We start from the raw sequence: 19,323 nt of genomic DNA, 5'->3' as shown, positions 1-19,323 counted from the left end.
ATCCTTTCACTGATCCATCCACCCTTTTACCCATCCATCTACCCTTCCACCCATGCATTCACCTATTTACCCCATCCATCCTTCCACTCACTCACTCACTCATCCATCCATTCTTTCTCTCATTATCCATCCAGTCACCCTTTCACTAATCCATCTAGCCATTTACCCATCCCTTTACTTACTTACTCACTCACCCACCTTTTCACATTATTTATGAGCTGAAATTTTGTCTACTGAGTTGCAGACAGAAGAGGCCCATCAAGAGCTTCAACCCTGCTGTAGTTCCTAAAGCAAGGGGTAGAGTTGTGTGAGGGAGGGTTGACTATGCCCCTGCACATAGGCAATCTGAAAACTTGGTAGTCATGAGTCATGCATGATGCACCTTGCAAGGACCTGAGGTGACTGTGACATGGGATTGTTTCCAGGGCTTTAAGTGGAATGAAAAAAACTGGGGTCTCTCCATGGGGCATGTCTGATGTAATCAAAGGAGTGGCTTGAAACACCTAAGCTAAAAATGTGCTGAGCATGATGTGCCCCCACCCCTCCCCCCCCCCCCCCCCGCCTGGTATTTTGCTGTTTCTATCATTGCATCCAGTAACATTAGACCTCCAACAAGGTATGACTATCGGCTTTGTCAATGGGTGTTAGTTGCATAAAATAAATAAAAAAGCAGCAACTATGGCTTTGTTGGTTATAAAAATAATGCTTCAGCTCTGAAAAGATGAGACTGTGAAAGAACTATACCTCTTCTTTTTAACTTCTTTCCCCGGCTTCTTTTCATGAACTGGCACATAGCAGCATGTGCGTTTTTGTACATTTGTTTTTGGACATTACTTTCATCTAACAGAATGCCCTGCCCTAGACCGAGGCAGGAGGAGGCCCACCACATGTTTTAACAGCCCCGGCTGGCCCATTGTCATTCTGTAAGTGGCAATCATCCCCATCAGGGAGCTGAGGCTTCTTGAAGGCGAACAGCTCTGCTCCCTGCAATGCCCAAATTGACAGACAAAAGGCGTCCGTAAAAGGGATCTTCACAGACAACGTACATGATTACCAAATTACGAGTACCAAATTACAGAGGGTCCATGAAATTTACGGATGGTTGGTCACCATACAAGTACTCTGCCCACCAAACCCTCAGTCAGTTTACCTCATTTAAAGACAGGCAGACCTTAAGTAGTCCATCAACTGAGCCCCTTCTGCCTCTGCCGACAGAATACCTCTTCAATGGCCCACCGTCATAGGAGCATCCAGAGGTGTATTGTTTTTTTCCCCTATGCATTACTGCTAGGAAAAAACTTGGTAGTGAGGAAAGGAAAATACACAATTATGACCCCCACACCCTAGGAGCTTACTGCCTGGGTGTGTGGGTCATTAGTGTTTTGTGTTTCAAAAAATAAGCTCTCACTTTGGGTGTTTGTTTTTAAAAAAACAAAACAAAAATTCAATACTTTGGTTTACCAAGGTCAAAACTGACGGCGGCCGTACAGCAAATTTTGAGTTTGTTGAAGAGGACCACAGTGACAGGGGTTTATTTTAATTGCTTTTTTTCGTTTTGCAGATTTATATAGCACAAACTCGACCCGAAGGCATTAATGTGTTTTACATGAGCACCAGTTATGTTACACAAGAACACATTCATTTTTTGGTATGCACGGGGAGATTAAGTGATTTCCCAGAATCACAAGATGGTGAGCCGACGCAGAGGCTCGAACCTGGTTCCCCAGCTCCAAAGTCGGCCTCTCTGGCCATGAGGCCACATCCTCTCCCCATAAAGTACATAGAGGACTACAGGGACAGCTGTCATCTCTACATTTTGCAGGTGGGGTGCCCTCAGGATGGTGGAGGTAAAGTCCTCTGCCATCCCTACAAACACTACTTCTTCCCCCAAACTTTAAATCAGGCCCTTTGCTTTTAAGAAAGACCACTTAAACTTAAATTCACCTCTGAGTTGAGACTGAATTCCTACTGGTCTCCCCACCACACAAGCATAGCTGAATTCACTTAAAATACTGGTCTATAAACCTCACATTGCGGAAAGCACAAAATCTGTGGGTTTCACAATAAACAAACTCTCAACCTACAGCTACAGGCACACCATAGAAAATAATGCTCAATACCACTTCAAACCTCTTTGAGGAGTTAACTACTTCTAACAAAATCAGACTTTGTATAGGTAGAGCAATCACCGGCCATGGCGAGACTGGACTACAGGAATGCTTAACTCATATCTGGCTCTGCTGACGGCAGACCTTCAGCCGCAGTCAGACTAGTATCAGAGAAACAATTCAATCACATCAGTCCAGTCCTAATTACTTTCAAACATTTAAAGCATGAAGGATGCTCAAAATGGCCTGCATCCTACACTGAGCCACACTGCCTGATTTCTCCAAAATTCTGAGCCCAAAAATGAACCAAGTAAGAAAGTAACCCCTCCCTATAAGCTCTAAAACTGTGTGCCCAGGAACGATCTCAGTTTAAGAAACAAAGAACTATTTCTCATCATTGAGGAAGCCCCCCAAAAATGTTTGTTTACTGTTAAAAATTGTGACGGGTACATGGCAAAATGTAGTTTGGGTGAAAAGAATATGCATCTTATGTTATAATGATGTATAGACTATTGAACATGTTATATTTGTCTGTCCTGTTTTAAAAGTCTACCAACAGAGTATTTTTCAAAACCACTTTAATAACAATATGGCATTACAAAAGCTGCTATGGAGATGATAAATTGCCCAGTTAATGAATTAATGTGTTGTAAAATGTTTACATTTTTTTGCTCCTTTTTAAAGTTGTAATAATTGATATATTTTGTAAATGGCAGATCTCATTGTAAGATCTAAATCTCTTATAAAAACCTTGAAAAATTTGAAACTCTATCACCTCTCTGATATTCTTGAACCCTCCTTTTCAGACCTTCTAAAAGAAATTTGAAACACCTACTGTTCCAGTGACATCTCAGGGTTGACTGGGCACACTAAAAGACATGTCTTCTGGTCTAAAAAGAGTTCTAAATGACCGCTGTTGGACTTGGCCCTTTTTGCAGGGTCATCCCAGAACATTTTGCCTACCTCCTATATATTTGTTGACCCGTTGGTAGTTTTAGGACTCTCGGCACTTTATCACTGCTGTTCAGTGCTAAAGTGCATGTGCTCTCTATGGCAAACTTGGTAAGATTGGTCTACACCTGTTTGCAATATTTAATTTACCTATCAGCCCCTTGTACAGTGGTATCTCATATACCCAGGGCCAGTAAATTAAATGCTACTGGTGGGCTTGCAGCGCTGCTTGCAAGACCCACCAAAGTAGCTTTTCAAACCTGTCTCGGGTCTCTGCCACTGCAGGGCCTGCACGCGCAGTTCAATACAGAATGCATAAAGAGACTCTGGCATTTACTTGGGTCACTTTGATGTTACGGTTTACCATTCTTGTTAGAGCATCTCGATGTTCCATGTCTGTACTCTGTAAGGTTCACCTTAGACTATGTTGGTGTTATATGCAAGTATTCATAGAACCCCGTTATGGCTTCAGCATTCAGGCTAATCTCGTTATACATGCTGATTGTTTTCCAGCAGAAGCTCCACATTTTGTTTAATCCTTCATGTTTGTCTTATGCTCAATCATGTAAACGTTTATATCGATAATGGAACTGTGTTTAAATAACTCCATGTCTGTACTCTGTAAGGTTGTTCCTAGACTATGTCGGTTTTGTATGCAAGTATTCATAGAACCCCATTATGACCTCAGCATTCAGGCTAATCTCGCTATACATGCTGATTGTTTTTCAGCAGAAGCTCCACATTTTGTTTAATCCTTCATGTTTGTCTAATGCTCAATCGTGTAACCGTTTATATCAATAATGGAACTGTGTTCAAACAATTCTTTATGTACCCGCTGATGAAAAATATTTTTTGTACTAGCTTTCCATAATTGTTTCATCCACAGAACCAGTATTTTGAAGAGATTGTACTTTCTTTTTCTAACTTTCTCCGCGATATATCCACTGACACAATTCTTTGGTGGCATTATTTCACGTTTATCTTCTATTTATTTTTCACTTCTCACCACTATTTCCTCTTCTTTTGTCATTATTGTTACTTCTACTCATCATATTTACCCATTACAATATGGCCGCCAACCAGCCACGCTAGTAATCCTTCTCAGCCCTTTCACTATGTCCATGACACCACAACGGCTCACGTTAGCGTGGTCCGGGCGGCTGATTTATCTTCAGTAATTTTCTCTCATCGCACACCTCTACACATTTGGATTAACGCGTGCAGCGATCACTTATCATCATCATCATCATCAGGTAACTTTTCTCTCCGCTTGGGGATATGGGAACATATGCCATTAGGACAAGCACTGACCCATATTATGCACACTCTTTTTTAGGATTTGATATTTTGTCTATGGTTCAGACGATTGCATCACGCTCTCTACACCGGACATTCTATTCAAACCCTCACGCAGGCGTCAACTCAGCGAGTTATTTGTTACGGCGTGTCATTAATGCGTGGTGAGTTTCCTCCGACAATTGTTGGATTGTTTCATTATACCTCACAACCAGCAGCACAGTCATATTCTCAACACTTTAATTTTTACAGGTCACGTATATTGACCACGACCGCAACATACACTAAATTGGCTTTGCTTACTTTAAGGTAGAGTTGATACACGTTCATAACACGTGGTGGTTGGGTTAACTCATGCATATGGTGACTTTGAACCTTTATACATCTTCTGCTAGCGACAGCTCACCCTCCTCTCCCATTTCTTTCATCGGTTTATCACAAATTAATGGTGACGTAGCTGATATATTTCGATCTTCTGTTCTATCGCGTAGTATTTACAAACGCTTTGGTGGCGTCGAGCTCATCTATTCCTTTCATCTCATTACATTTTGCTTCATGTTCATACAAGTTTTTGAACACAGGTATTTCGCTTTATTATAGATACCCCTGAAGAAGGGTGAAACAGTCACCCGAAATGCATTGGGCACTACAATTAAGCTTTGCCACAACGTTCTAGCATTTGAGTTGGATTATTCTTTCATGAACTCAACACTTTTGGAATTTGAAGTCTTCACAATAAGGAGTGTGAATAAACAACACTTCAACCAGAAGACGATTCGCTTCATCACTTCATATATTTTTGTATTGTCTTGGACATTATTGTTTTAAGCATTTGCCATAGTAATGTACATATGTTTTAGGAACCTTAAATCATTCTACTAGCACTGTCAAGCTTGTTATATACTCATCTCCGAGTCACATAGGTGGTGCAGTCTCTGTCCAGAGCACATTGCTCTAGTTATCTTTGCACTTTTAGAAGTAGGCATTTATGTGTGCTATGCAGTGCTTGAAATGGAAAAATAGAAGTGCAGGTACTCTGTAGCAGAATACCTGCTTGTTTCTGAGAAGTGCCGGTACTCTCCAATTAAAAGTATAGCATTTCTATTGAGAAGTGCCGGTACTCTCCCTCTCAAAATGAAAAAGTGCAAGTACTCCGCACCGGACAGTACCGGCCCATTTGACGCACTGGTGCTATGTGTCTTTGGTCCTTTGCTAGGATGTGTATTGACTGTCTGGCTTTGGAGTGACAGGGGCTGGGGAGGTGCAGTGGCTCCAGAAAGTCTGGATGAGTCAGCGCTTGGCTGAATAGGCCTTGTCTACATTTGAAGTGGTGGGAGGCGTAGCACCTGCACCTGAATAGGGCTGTGCCTGCCTTCCACAATGATGGCTCTGCCCCCCTGTGGTCAGCGGCGGTGCGTCCATTGGGGCGCAGGGGCGGAGCCCCACTTACCGCGAACGCACGCACGCGTCGCAGACTGAGACGGACCAGCAATGCAATCATCATGATTCATGAATAATATATTGCGACTGCGAGGCAATGCGAGCCGCGAGCGTCGGACAATGAAGGGGGTGGGGCCGGGGGGCGAGCACTGACAGTGAGTGACAGACAGTGCACAGTGAGTTGACACGGCAGCGGCTCGCATTTTATCTGCGCATGCTCGAGTTTGTCTCACGACAAGCACGAGCATGCGCATTCGCCGCACTGTAGCCATGTCACTACTAAGTGAGAGGAGGGGGCCGAGAGGCTGAGGGTTGCCTCTGCAGCAGCCCCGTCTCTCGGTATCCGGGCGAGCCCTATCCGTGCTCTTTCGCCAATCCAGGGCAGGCACTGCTAATGCAGCGTCTCTGGATTGGCTGAGAGAGCCTGAGACAGCCTAGGAGTAACTGCATTGGGTGCCGCGCAACTATGGCCAATCACTGTGGCTTAGTCTGAACACAGTGACAGTGATTGGCCATGAGGTGCGCTGCGCACTCTATGCAATTCTGTCGCGTCATCACGCACGCGGTGGTGCCACTGCCACACTGTCTGTCTCTGCGTACACACCTCGTGGCGGCGGTGCGTACAGGAGGACTGGACCCGTCGTGTGACAGTGTCGGTGACGGTGTGTGTTGATTGTTGACTCCGGCTGACTCGTCGTGGTGGTGACAATTTTCTTGTGTAGTACCAGTACTACACTGACTGCCCTGACTTGTCCATTGGTGAGTACTGTCGTTCTAATGCGAGGGTGTTTTACTTACTTTTTAAGCTAAGCTTCATTTCCTGCTATGCACTTAGCAGGTCTCGAGCAGTGCGCCATTATACATGTGACGAATCACACGAATGCCAGTGACCCACTTCTGTTCTGTTCTCTTTTCATTTCCATGGCGCGTGCCTCGGAGTCGTCACGCTGTGCGGTCTTCCATGGGCGCTTTTGTTAAAGATGGTAACATAAGGAATGTTCAGGGAGCATTCCATAATAATTCTAATTTCTTTTCACATTTACGTAGCTCGGAGCCAGAGAGATATTAACATCCTGTTCTCAAACTGCTTGGGACAGGTACGTTTCCTCAGACAGGGACAATGCAGACGTTTTCGTTTAAATTTCAGCAGTTCAAATCTGATCCCTTTGTAAAGCACGTGCCGCCCTCCAAATAAAACCTGGCAATCCCTGGGCGCAGGCATGTCTAAATACGGGGGTGGTGCCTGGCTACCCCCTTCCCCCACACCACACACACACACTCACATATTAAACTGCGCTCATCCCCTGCCATTAAGGCCACTTCTAAGTGCTCCTGTGGGTTGGTACCGCGCGTAATCCTCTGTTAAAAAACAAAAAAGCCTCAGGCTCCATTTCTATTTTCTAGTTCCGTCTTCCACAGAGTGGTCACTTCTGAGCCCCCGGAGCAGGGGCGCAGCTCTGCCGGCAGTGACGCGCCTGGGCTGGGTCTGAGCGTTAGGGGGGCGCCCTGCTCTCCGAGTTTCTTTCAGGAGCCGGGGCCGACTTTCCAGGCACAACACCTGTCCCTCCCCGCGCAGCCGGCCCCTTTAGCCAGTCACTGCGCGAGGCATCCACCACCACCACACGAATGTATTCCGTGAAAGGCCGCTTCTGGCAATGATTCCTTGCAGTCACTTCATTCATTCCCTGCAGTCACCCCTCTACCTTCCCTACAGCTATCACATGCATTCATTCCCTCTAGTCATTCCTCGAACTCTGCCTTTGCTGTCACTCACTATATTTATTCTTTGCAGTCCTTCCCTGCAGCCATCCGCCGAATTCGCCCCTTTTAGTCACCATCTGTATTTATTCCTTGCACTCATTCCCACCCTTCGTTCCCTGCAGCTGTCGCCTGAATTACCTCTAAGCATCCATTCGACGCAATCACTTCCTGTGTTCCCTCTTTGCAGTCATCAATGAATTCATTCCCTACAGTCATATCGCTGTTATTCCTTGGACTCGGTGTCTGCTTTCACCACACGCATTTATTTCTTGCAGTCATTCACAGACTTCATCCAAGCAAATATTGCCTGAATCCAATCCCCACAGTCATCCCCTGTAAAAGGTGGCACTTTCTTCAGTTGGGAGAGGATGTGGTCCGTCAACTAGACTGCCGACTTTGGTGCTGGAAACCTCGGGGTCGCGTCCACATCCTGTGATTCTGGGAAAATCACTTGATCTCCCCATGCTGCAGGCTGCCTGAATGTGCAATGTAAATAGGTGCTAATTATGTAAAGCGCTCCAATACCTTCGGGTCGAGTTCGCGCTATATAAATATGCAAAAAATAAAATTAATGTGAGCCTTTAGAACTGCAGAAAATGATGCATTAAGTGTTTGAGAGTGTGTCAAGTCTGTTAAAAGCGACAGTCGCATCATTTCTGTGATCCAATCTAGAAATAACTTTAGCCAAGGCCCAGTGTGAAGCCCAAGTAAGTATCAGCAGCGCAGACTTCAGTGCTCAATGGATGGGGGTGGCTCGGCTGTGGTGTTGGATGTGGTGGAGTTTTATTCTGTATTGTGCTTTGCTGAGTTTATGAAACTTTTTGGTCCTTTTCTGCTGACTGTAAGATTTTTACTCTGCTGTTTGTCATAAAACCTGCTGCAGGATCGGACATTTGATTGAAATGTACATGCCAACATTTCAGAAGAGCAAAGTGGGAGATTGTAAAAAATAAAAAATCGGGAGAATGGGGCCTTGAATCGGGTTACTGTCATGTGTAGGCTTTGTAAGTGTGCTGCAGCAGGATCGGACATTTGAAACGCAAATTCACGTGTTTTTTTATCACCTTTCAGAAGGATGGAGCGCAATGGCAGGCAGAGAAAGAGGGGGATGCAAGAGTTGTGCTAAGATAACGCTTCGAAACTTGTCTTTAGTAGAAGCGTTTGAATTTAAAATTTTGATCTTTTATATTCCATAAAGATACTGAAAGCTAAAAATCATAGCATTATTACATTTAAATGTAAGCAGGTTCCAATGGATAATTTTAACGTAGCAGACTAAAAAAAGTCTGGTTTCCCCGAACATCAAACAAAATAAATATTTTAAGAACACTGTAGTTATTTTATGTTAACTTGAAGAACTGACGCTGGTAAAATTCATTGGGATTACTTGTATTTTAAAAGCAATGCTTGTCTAGTTACAGCACGTTATTTTTATTTTCAGCACCTTCTAAAGCTTGACAACCCTTACCAAATTTTTGGTCATATTTCCGGCGAAGAACAAGACCTCCTTTGCTGCTCTTTCACCCCGGCTACGACCCAGCAAACACCAGAGTTAAAGGTAAGGAAACTGATGCTATTTTTTTTTTAGATTGGAGTTAGAGGTATGTGTGTGGTCACTGTACATGGTGGTTGGGGTAGGCACACATTGTACCCTCAGTGGATGGAATTTACTAACACCCTTAGCCCAGTGATTTGGGCAATAACGGTTGTTAACAGCACTATCTATCCCTTGCCTTGTTCAAAGCCCTCAAGCAGTGTCTGTTTCAGTGCCTTCAGCAACCACTATGGCACACAGAGGCAGCAGACAGTAAGGCTGTATTTTTAGCAGTCATGTTGTGCAAAGGGGAGCTCTTGGAGATTTATTGCGATACTGCACAAGATATATGTATTTATACTGCAATTTTATATTATTGCACCGCACCTTATATGTTGTACTTTGATTATTGGCAGGTTTCTTTAATATATATTGGTAAGGCCAGCATCGTCATCATGAATACAGTACAAGAGCTGATTACAAGGTCATTCCAGGCACGGCCACTTCAAGAGAAAATAGATTTAAAGCAATTGGGACCTCATCGGCCTGACCTAAAACTACAGCAAACTTCCCAGGACAGAGGAAAAATGTCCACACGTACATTCTCAAACTCCTGGTACACAAAAGCTGATTGGCTTACAGGGTGCCCTTTAAGAAATTCTCTGTTCTGCTTCCCCTGCTTGCTGTTTGGTGGTGAGTTTTCTTGGACAAATCAAGGAGTAACAGACTTGAAGCATTTGTCTGAAAAAATAAAGAAGCATTCACGCACAAGAAAGCATATGGAAAACCTGACTAGACTGGGAATGTTGGGGGAAGATGCTCCGATTGAGCAGCAGATAAGTGATGCATACCGCAAAGCAATACAGAAACACAATGAAGCAGTTGATAGGAACAGACAGATTCTATCCAAAATAATTGATTGCATTCGTTTCTGTGGTGCTTTTGAACTGGCATTGCGAGGCCATGATGAATCGGAAGGTTCCCCAAATCCTGGAATATTCAAAGGCCTTGTGGATTTAATAGCAAGCATAGACAAGGATATGGAAGCACATTTAGCACGTGCTACAGTCTTTAAGGGCACCTCTAAAACAATACAAAATGAACTTCTTGAGTGTATGCTCGAAATTATGAGAAGCCATATTGTGCAAGAATTGCAAAACACAGACTTTGTGGCTATTCAGGCTGATGACACCACTGATGTGGCCACTAAAACACAGTCCGTATTAGTGTTTCGATACATTGACAATGACAGACAAGTTGTGGAGAGGTTCCATGGTTTCACACATTTAAGAGACTCTAGTGCAGAAACCATTACTGCAGCTATACTGCGTCAACTGAGCTTAATTTTTCCAGAGCTGCCTCAAAAAAAAAAACTTATTGCGCAAAGCTATGATGGTGCGTCCGTAATGAGTGGAAGCCTTAGTGGAGTTCAGAAGAGAATTCGAGATGTGTACCCTAATGCTCATTATGTGCACTGTTACGCTCACCAACTTAATCTTATTATGCAACAGGCAGTATCAAAGATCACCGAGACACGAATTTTCTTTCAGGATATAGGAGGCATGGCAGCATTCTTCTCGCGTTCCCCCAAAAGAACAGAAGCACTTCATGACATTGTAGACAAAAGCGTTCCAAGGGGATCCTCAACTCGTTGGAACTTTAACATCCGTACAGTCAACCTAATCTATGAACATAGAGAGGACCTTCTGAAATGTTTTGAAGCCATAGAAGCCAATGATGAGTTTGATTACAAAAGTCAGATTGAAGCCCATGGCTTTGGTAGAACACTACAAGACAGAGAGTTTCAGTTCTTACTGTATTTATTTCATGATATAATGGTAGCTGTCGACCTGTTATACAATCAGTTACAAGCACGAGAGATAGATACTGTCAAAGTGCAAGTATATACTACTATGTTTGTACAAAGCATAAGCAAAGTGAGAGATGGGGTTGACAATTTAGACAGCAAACTGCCAGAGAAATCTATTTTCACAAACCGCAGGAAAAACATCACCACTATGGTCCGAATTGCAAAGGAGATCTGTGACATTGTAATTGTGCAGGCACAAGAGCGTTTTTCTTTCACTAAACATTTGGTGAGTGCCACATTATTGCAAAGTCAACAGTTTGCCAAATATGATGAATCCTTCCCGGAGCGTGCTCTGAATGAGGCTGTGGGAGCTTATCCTATGCTCAATAAAGAAGAGCTGAGAACTGAGTTGACTGTACTGTACGGAATGCCTGTGTACCGGAAGGCCACAAGTGCCTTGTCTTTGCTGGCTTTAATACATAAACTTAATATGGAAAAGTCACTTGGAGAGACAGTGGCTTTACTTAAAATTGTCATAACCACTCCTATGACAACAGTCGAGGCAGAACGATGTTTTTCAGCCTTAAAGAGGATTAAGACATTCCTGAGAAACACCATGCTTGAGGAAAGACTCAATGCTTTGACAATGCTCTCTGTAGAGAGCAAGCTAGTTCAGAAAATCCCGGACTTTAACACTAAAGTTATTGAAAAGTTTGCTGCTCTTAGAGAGAGACGCGCTGATTTCATTTACAAAAAGTAAACAATGTTGAATGCTGCTACTTTGCAACCAGTTTAGTTTGTTAAATAAAAAACATCTGTGAGTGAGGTACTCAGAAATGCATTGTATCTCGAAGTCTGTTATGAAGCTCTGTGGTTATACACTGAATAAGCAGGTACCTATGTTATATGACATCTCTTTATTAATGTTATAACTGCACTTTCACAATTGCTTTATTAACCTTCCTGCTTTCTCAAATTTGCTTGAAAATGCACCATTTCTCTTCTCTTTTTTCAAAATTTTCTTGGGGGGAGAACCCCCCCGAACCCTCCTTATAGGGATTCGGGCTCGCTCGCTACGCTCGCTCGCAACGGTGAAGTATACCAATCATTTTACGCCCCACCACTTTAAAATGTCACCAGCCGCCCCTGCCTGTGGTGTATCTGGGGCCAAGGCTTACACTTACAATTGGGAGTGTTGTGCACTGTAGGGATATTTTTAAGTGCCCCCCAGAACTTGTTTGGACTGGGCTCAGAGCCCTGTGCCAGCAGAGAACAAAGACTTTGTGGCATATAAGTATTGTGGCTGTGACCCCCTATCTGGGGAACTGAACTTTTGAAACTTCTTGAGCTCGCTAGGAACCGCAAGGGGACTGGACTGCTGGGAGGGCTGACCTGCGGCCTGTTGGGCTATGGGAAAGACTACCACTTTTCCTGAAGAACCCCTGCGCTGGCCTATCTGTGTGCACCATGCTGGTGTGCCCCAGTGATCTCCCAGGAGGACTTCCCCTGTGTTGGAGAAACCATAGCGCATAGTGAGTGCTTAATTTAGCCTTGTGCAAGCAATCAGCGCATTTGAAGGATTCTGCTGTCTCCTTATGAGCAGAGCGTGGTGAGAGCAGTGCACCTGATCGCCGTGTGGGTAGATTACTACTTTTATCCAACAACGTGGGAAGTGCTTGCAAAAGTGCCACATCGCGCTCAGCGTGGGTGAAAGGTTCTCGGTGATACAGCCACCTCAGCGTGGGAGATCCAGCAGCAGTGAGGTCGGCCCCAGCCCCTTAGCAAAGGAGGGCCGAGCACCAACAGGAGACAACCGCCCAGCAGGAGTCTAGGCGGCACGCGTCCCTATGTTGCCTTGGTAACAGGGAAACAACAGCTGCAGTCACTGCTGGAAGCCTGTACCCTGCGTTTTCGCAGAGGCTTGAAAACACATCTGTTTCCCCTGTGAGTCGCTATCTTTATTCTATGGTCCCACGGTTGATGCACTGTTCATAGCGCCGGGATGCCCCAGGGTAGCTGTGCGCTTTATAAGTTTTAATAATAATAATAATAATAATAAGCCGGAGAGGGGCATTCCCTGCTGTACGGAACAAGGACCTCACTTGAGGCACCAGCTGCCCAGGACCGATGGGCTGACGACTAGCTGACCTGCGCCACGCGCCTGCTGCCCCTGGGACCCGTGAGGAGCTCTCAGTCTGGCAGTCTGCAGGGCCGGGTTGGTGCGCAGCCGAGATTTCCTGCAGCTGAGCTGCAGGCTCGCAGCAGCTGCAGGGAACAGTTTAGACGAAGTCGGGGACCGGGGAAGGCCTCCCGTGGGGGAGAGCGGAAATGGGCCCTCCCCCACCTACTCATTTTTGGGGGCACTGTGGCAGGATGAGACCTCGACGGAGGCCCCTGCGGGGATTAGGCCGCGGGCCAAGAAGCCTCTTCAAGCTTGTGTGGAGGACACCGCACCGGTGCGCCGTGCTTCAGGTACTCAGGACATTCCTGTGGTAGCCCTACAATCGCTGAACAGGGGCGCTAGGTCCCATATGATCTCTGGCGTTTTAAGGTACAAATTCTTGTGATTCAGATACTATAAGACACGCCCTGCAAGGGTTTCATGACGTGTGCACCTCCCAATGGTTCAGTTTAGTGTACAATGTCCATTACCCAATTGGCAAAGTGGCTGTGATTTACCTGTGTGATGACAAGTGCCTAGTGGCACTGTGATCTGTGTAACTGGTGTCTAATATGTTTCTTTACTACTGCCAAGTAATTTATGACCCCATGTGCCCCTTTATGACAGTGGCCCGATTGGCCTATTGATGTATATCATACCTGTGAAGTCATGACAAGTGCTTGGTGGCACAGTGTATTGTATTGTATTGTATTGCATATGAGCTTGTATAGCGCACTATCACCCTACGGGTATCCTGGCGCTCTGACAGAACAGTTGGTGACTTATGCTGAGAGGAGTAGGCAGCGACGGCGGCGATCAGGCTACTGGGAAGAGCCAGGTCTTGAGACTCTTTCTAAATTCCATTAAGGAATCAAGCTGTCTGATCCTCAGACGGAGCTCGTTCCACATCCGAGCACCTGCCACACTAAATGCCCTCCCACCCAACCTGACACGTTTGAATCTGGGTTGTGCCAGAAGATTAGCGTTGGAGGAGCGCGGCTGTCTTGGGGGGAGATAGCGTGAAAATCTTTCCTGCAGGGGAATTGGGCCCACCCCATGTGTTGCTTTGTGGATCAGACAGAGAGATTTAAATAGGATCCTTTCTCTGACTGGCAGCCAGTGGAGCTCTCGCAGCGCCTGCGTTGAGGAGGAGTCGCGTATGCGGTTTAGCGCCAGCTTCGCTGCGGCCGACTGAACTCTCTGTAGTCCCTGCAAAATATACTGGGGGGCACCCAGATACAGAGAGTTACAGTAGTCCATTCTACTGAGTACTGTGCTCCTTACAATCAAGGCACGCATATCCCCTGGCAGGAACGGAAGAATCCTGCGGAGCACTCGTAATAGTCCAAAGCACACGCTGGCTGTCTTGTTCGCCTGCAAGTTCAATTGGAGATTATTCTCGAACAAGACGCCAAGGTTACGGATGGTATTTGCTGGAGCCAGTGGAGCCTCATCTGGAGCAAGCCTGAACTCCAACAGCAGACGGTGAGTCTGGTTTAGCGGTGAATAAAACAACACCTCGGTTTTGTCTCCATTAAACTGCAGGGAGTTACACCGCAACCAATCTGTAGTCAGACTCATGCAGTTTTGAAATTGCTCCAGAGACACCGCCTGTTTTCCTTCCATCGAGAATACCAATTGTGTGTCATCTGCATAGTTTACCAGCTCAACCCCAAACGCCTTGATTATTGCAAATAATGGTTGCAAATAAATATTAAAGAGAATGGGGCTGATGCTGGAATCCTGTGGTACTCCATAGGCTACGGGGGATTTCTCAGAGGTAAATGATCCCAACGTCACCACCTGCTGTCTCCCTGCCAGATAAGAACGGAGCCAATGCAGCGCTCGACCCTTTACACCTAATTCCTCCAGTCGTGCCAACAGGATGGGATGACTCACCGTGTTGAATGCGGCTGACATATCCAGGAGCACCAAGACCGCGGTGCTCCCGGTGTCAGCCCGCATTCGCATGTTATCCAACATCGTAACCAGGGCCGACTCCGTCCCATGACCAGGGCGGAAACTGAACTGGTCCCTGTCTAGTAGGCGATGCTCTTCCAGGAATTCCGAAAGAGATCTACTCACAACCCTTTCCAGGATCTTGATTGGGAAGGGAAGGAGGGAGATGGGCCGAAAGTTAGCCGGATTGGCTGGGTCCAGGGAGGGCTTTTTAACAAGAGGGGACACCACAGCCTGCTTCCAACTTTCCGGAACAGACCCTACTTCCAAAGATTGGTTGCAGATCTGACGCAACCAGGGAAAGGTGAGACGACCGTAGGACTTCCACACTTTCTGGGGCAAGGGGTCAAGGGGTGAGCCGGAGGAGATGCTGCTGACCATAGAATCAAAAGTAGAGGCCGACATAGCGGGAAAAAAGACCAAAGAGTGTTGGTGGTCCATGATGCCCCCAAGTGGCTCTCCACCAGGATTCTGGGTCGTCACATCAATATCCTTAAAGCGGTCAACAATCTTGGCCACTTTGTCATTAAAATGAGTGGCAATCTCGTCGCACAACCTTTGTGAAGGTTCTATTTTATTCTCCAGGCAGGATGGAACTGAGAGGGTTCTTGCGATTCTAAAGAGCTCCGTAATTCTGTTTGGGGCTTGCAGAATGGATTGAGCGTAGAAGTTAGCCTTACTTTCCAGGATGCGCGACTTATATCTCCTCAATATTATCTTAAAGGAGGCCCTGTCCCTATCCAGATAGCTCTTCCTCCATGTTCTTTCTGCCTTCTTACATTGTGATCTTAGTTGCCTCAGATCTTCAGTGTACCAAGGCGCTGATATTTTATTTCTAATTTTCAGTTATTTTATAGGGATCACTTCATCTAATGCAGCTGTGACGTACTCCTGGTAGGTATTATAATTATCCTCCACTGTGCTGGAGTTCTGGAAAGGGCTCACCGTGGGCATTGGCAAGAGAGCACCTGTCCTTGCTAATTTGGACCAGTTTCTCCCTTTCCGGTACAGCACGGCGGTGTTAACTTGGGCAAGGGAGGAAACTAACCGTATTGTAAAATGTAGTAGGTAGTGGTCCGTCGATATTTGAGGGGAGATATTTAGGAGTTCCACCCTTGACTCGTTTGCAAATAAAAGGTCAAGGATATGTCCTCCCTGGTGAGTCGGGGAGGTAACTAGTTGTTGGAGACCGAGATTTTGACAAGTGTCTTTCAGATCTCTCAACTGATTTTTCAAACTAGCATTCTCTCACCAGTTAAAATCTCCCAAGATGACCATGTTGGAGTGGGATAGGGATAAATTAATGATGGTATTTAAAAGGGGTTGTTGTATAGTATTACTCCCCGAAGGACGATAACACAGCAAGCCTGAGAGGAGATTACCTCTAGCTTCCTGAAGCGAGAAGCCCATCAATTCGATTCCCTCTAGTTTGTCTACATGCAGCAGAGTAAAATTGAGGTCCTCCCTAAACATCAGCCCCACCCCTCCTCCCATGCCCTCCTCCCTAGGTTTATGTACAATTTTAAAACCATCTGGGCAGGCAAGACCAATCTCCACAACAGAATCTGCTCTGATCCAGGTCTCTGTGAGAAACAGGGCATCTAGCTTCATGTCATCGATTAAAAGCGCTATTTCAGAGTAGTGTTTTACTAACGACCTACTGTTTATTAGCCCACAGTTAAGATGGCCAAACATATCAGCGTGCGGGTTCCCTGATCTGCACCCCCGGACAGTAGCACTATCCTGGGTGGTGTCAGCACCGGTACCGCTATCTGCCCTCCCGCCAATCTCTAGCAGCTGTTTTCTAGAGTAAGTCTGACGTATCTTATTGGAGGCACGGTGTTCACCCATCGACCGGGACTCGTCCGGGACACGGACGGGCGCAGACGGGCTTGCCTCTGGCGCGCGCTGCGCGCTTGCATTGGCCTGTTTTTATGCCCACCTTCTGAGAGAACTAGCGCACGCACCCCAAAATGGCGCCCAACTATAGGATCCAGACCGATCCAAGATGGCGCTCGCAGTGAGGTGGTGAGGGATGAGGCCCCGCTCTAAGCAGCAGGTAAGTGAGCGTTTGTTTTATAGTGAGGGTATGCTGAATGAAAGCGGTGAAATTTAAAATACAAGCTACATTTAAAAGACCGAAAACCGGTCGGTAATAACAGCGGCAACAGTACTAGCAGCAAAATAATAGCAGCAAACAGTGTTTAGCAGCAACCAATGTTATCAGCAAATTACCAGCCCAGAAGGCCAGCGAAAGCCCCCGAGGCAGTCTGCTCCTTAGCGCGTAATGTCAAGTTAATTGCGCGCTTGCACTGGCCTGTTTTTATGCCCACCTTCTGAGAGAACTAGCGCGCGCACCCCAAAAGGGCGCCCAACTATAGGATCCAGACCGATCCAAGATGGCGCTCGCAGTGAGGTGGTGAGCGATGAGGCCCCGCTTTAAGCAGCAGGTAAGTGAGCGTTTGTTTTATAGTGAGGGTATGCGGAATGAAAGCGGTGAAATTTAAAATACAAGCTACATTTAAAAGACCGAAAACCGGTCGGTAATAACAGCAGCAACAGTACTAGCAGCAAAATAATAGCAGCAAACAGTGTTTAGCAGCAACCAATGTTATCAGCAAATTACCAGCCCAGAAGGCCAGCAAAAGCCCCCGAGGCAGTCTGCTCCTTAGCGCGTAATGTCAAGTATATGTGTATATATGCGATGGTGTTCCAATGTGTTTTTATGAATAATACAAAGGCTATTTTTACATAACCTTATGTGAAGTTTCTTTTGTGGTGTGCCTAGTGTGTCACTGCTGTGCGAGTTTGTTGTGCAAACGCTTTACACATTGCCTCTGGGATAAGCCTGACTGCTCTGCCAAGCTACCAAGGGGGTGAACAGTGGTTATCTTCAGCGTGTAATTCCCTTGCCCTGACTAAAGTGGTGGTTTCTATCTGGCTTAAGCGCACGGCCTAGCCAACAAGAAATCCCATTTTTAACAACCGCAAAATATTCTACAAATTTAAGACATTTTTCTGTGGCACGTAAAATTTCTTTTTACGTTGGGTGACTGAAGGCATATTTTAACACATAGGAGAGCTTATTTGTCCATTTTTCACTGAATTGTTTGCTCTTTGAGATAAGTGGCATTGAGATGGATGCGGATTCATTTCTACTTCTTTTTGGCCATTCGTAGCTCTGCCACATAGCTTTCAGTGAGTTTCAGCATCATTTTCTTTCCTCTGAGTTTCTTTGTGCAGAGTACAATGGGCAGGCTGATTTAGTATTTTATCTTTGCATCGGGGAGGGACTAGTTCCTAAATTAATCCATTGATCAAGTTATGATAAGAGGGAGTACGTGTATTTGTATATTTGACTTCCTAAGTCAATAAATGGTAATCAAGCATGGTCACCTCTTTGTTTTTGTGGCCTTTAACCCAAAGTTTCTTCTTTCCCCCAGGCCAACATATTGCCATGCTCCTTCTGGATGGGACTATTGGTTGTAACCAGCTAACTCTAATAAGGTCTCCTGCTGACTGGAGACAAACTTGGAAATAGTAAGTTCAATCATAGAGCCTCAACCTTAAGTTAACTTTTTGCAATGTTAAGTGAGGCTCCTTCTACTAGGGGAAGGCAGCTCTAAAGTGGCAGATGGGGACTCAGAGGAAAATACCTTCTGGGAATTAATTATCTGGCGGATATAATGTTCTGTGAATAGATCGTGCCCTTTTTCCATGGGGTGGTTGATGGTATTAGCCCCTAAAGTATTTGGGAGGGCAGGGGTAGGGAGGTATTTAAATGATGACATTCAAAGGAAGAGATAACTCTGGAAAGAATGTGTTTGAAGCTGATTTTGTTTCTAGGAATCAATGTATCACCCCATATCTATCCTTCTGAGGTGAATGATGGAGAAATTCTGGGGTATATGGGAGTACATGGCAACCTGCACAACTGGGGTTTGTGAGGAGAAGAAGATTTAGGCTTTTTTCTTTTATCGTGTCTGCCAACTAACTCTGATGGGCAGCATCAGACCTGCAGCCATGGAGGGTGCAAAGTTGAAAATACTTCTCTTTATGTTGAGAGTTGCCATCAATACTTGACTAATGCGAGCCATTCAGCAAGTCTTCTCAATGGTTCGGCAGGACTGATCTTTCTTCTGGTTCTCTGGGGGGTGTTGTAGAGTAAAATACTATGGCTTTGACAGGGCCAAGATGGGGTGATGTCATTGCTGGGTTTCTTCTAGGCCTAAGGGCACAAGTTCCCTTCCCTTCCCTGGTTTCAGTTGTTATTACGGTTGTCTGGGTAAAGTGTGGAAAGTCT

General features: G+C 45.5%; 2 protein-coding genes across 4 annotated transcripts in view; one reads left to right on the top strand and one right to left on the bottom strand.

The window, feature by feature from the left end:
- FGF1 (fibroblast growth factor 1) overlaps window positions 1-19,323 on the bottom strand; it is a 433,963-nt gene that overhangs the window by 179,443 nt on the left and 235,197 nt on the right. The window lies entirely within an intron of this gene.
- Window positions 9,002-11,734, top strand: LOC146811092 (zinc finger MYM-type protein 1-like). The gene is made up of 2 exons (XM_085614489.1): window positions 9,002-9,114; window positions 9,507-11,734. Exon 2 carries the CDS (start codon window positions 9,546-9,548, stop codon window positions 11,658-11,660), a length of 2,115 nt encoding a protein of 704 aa, XP_085470615.1. The 5' UTR covers window positions 9,002-9,114; window positions 9,507-9,545; the 3' UTR covers window positions 11,661-11,734.

This window comes from Triturus cristatus, chromosome 7 (assembly GCF_964204655.1).
Source record: "Triturus cristatus chromosome 7, aTriCri1.1, whole genome shotgun sequence".
NCBI classification, from domain to species: Eukaryota; Metazoa; Chordata; class Amphibia; order Caudata; family Salamandridae; genus Triturus; species Triturus cristatus.
The sequence above is the reverse complement of the archived record's forward strand: the minus strand, read 5'-3'. Positions and strand labels throughout refer to the sequence as shown.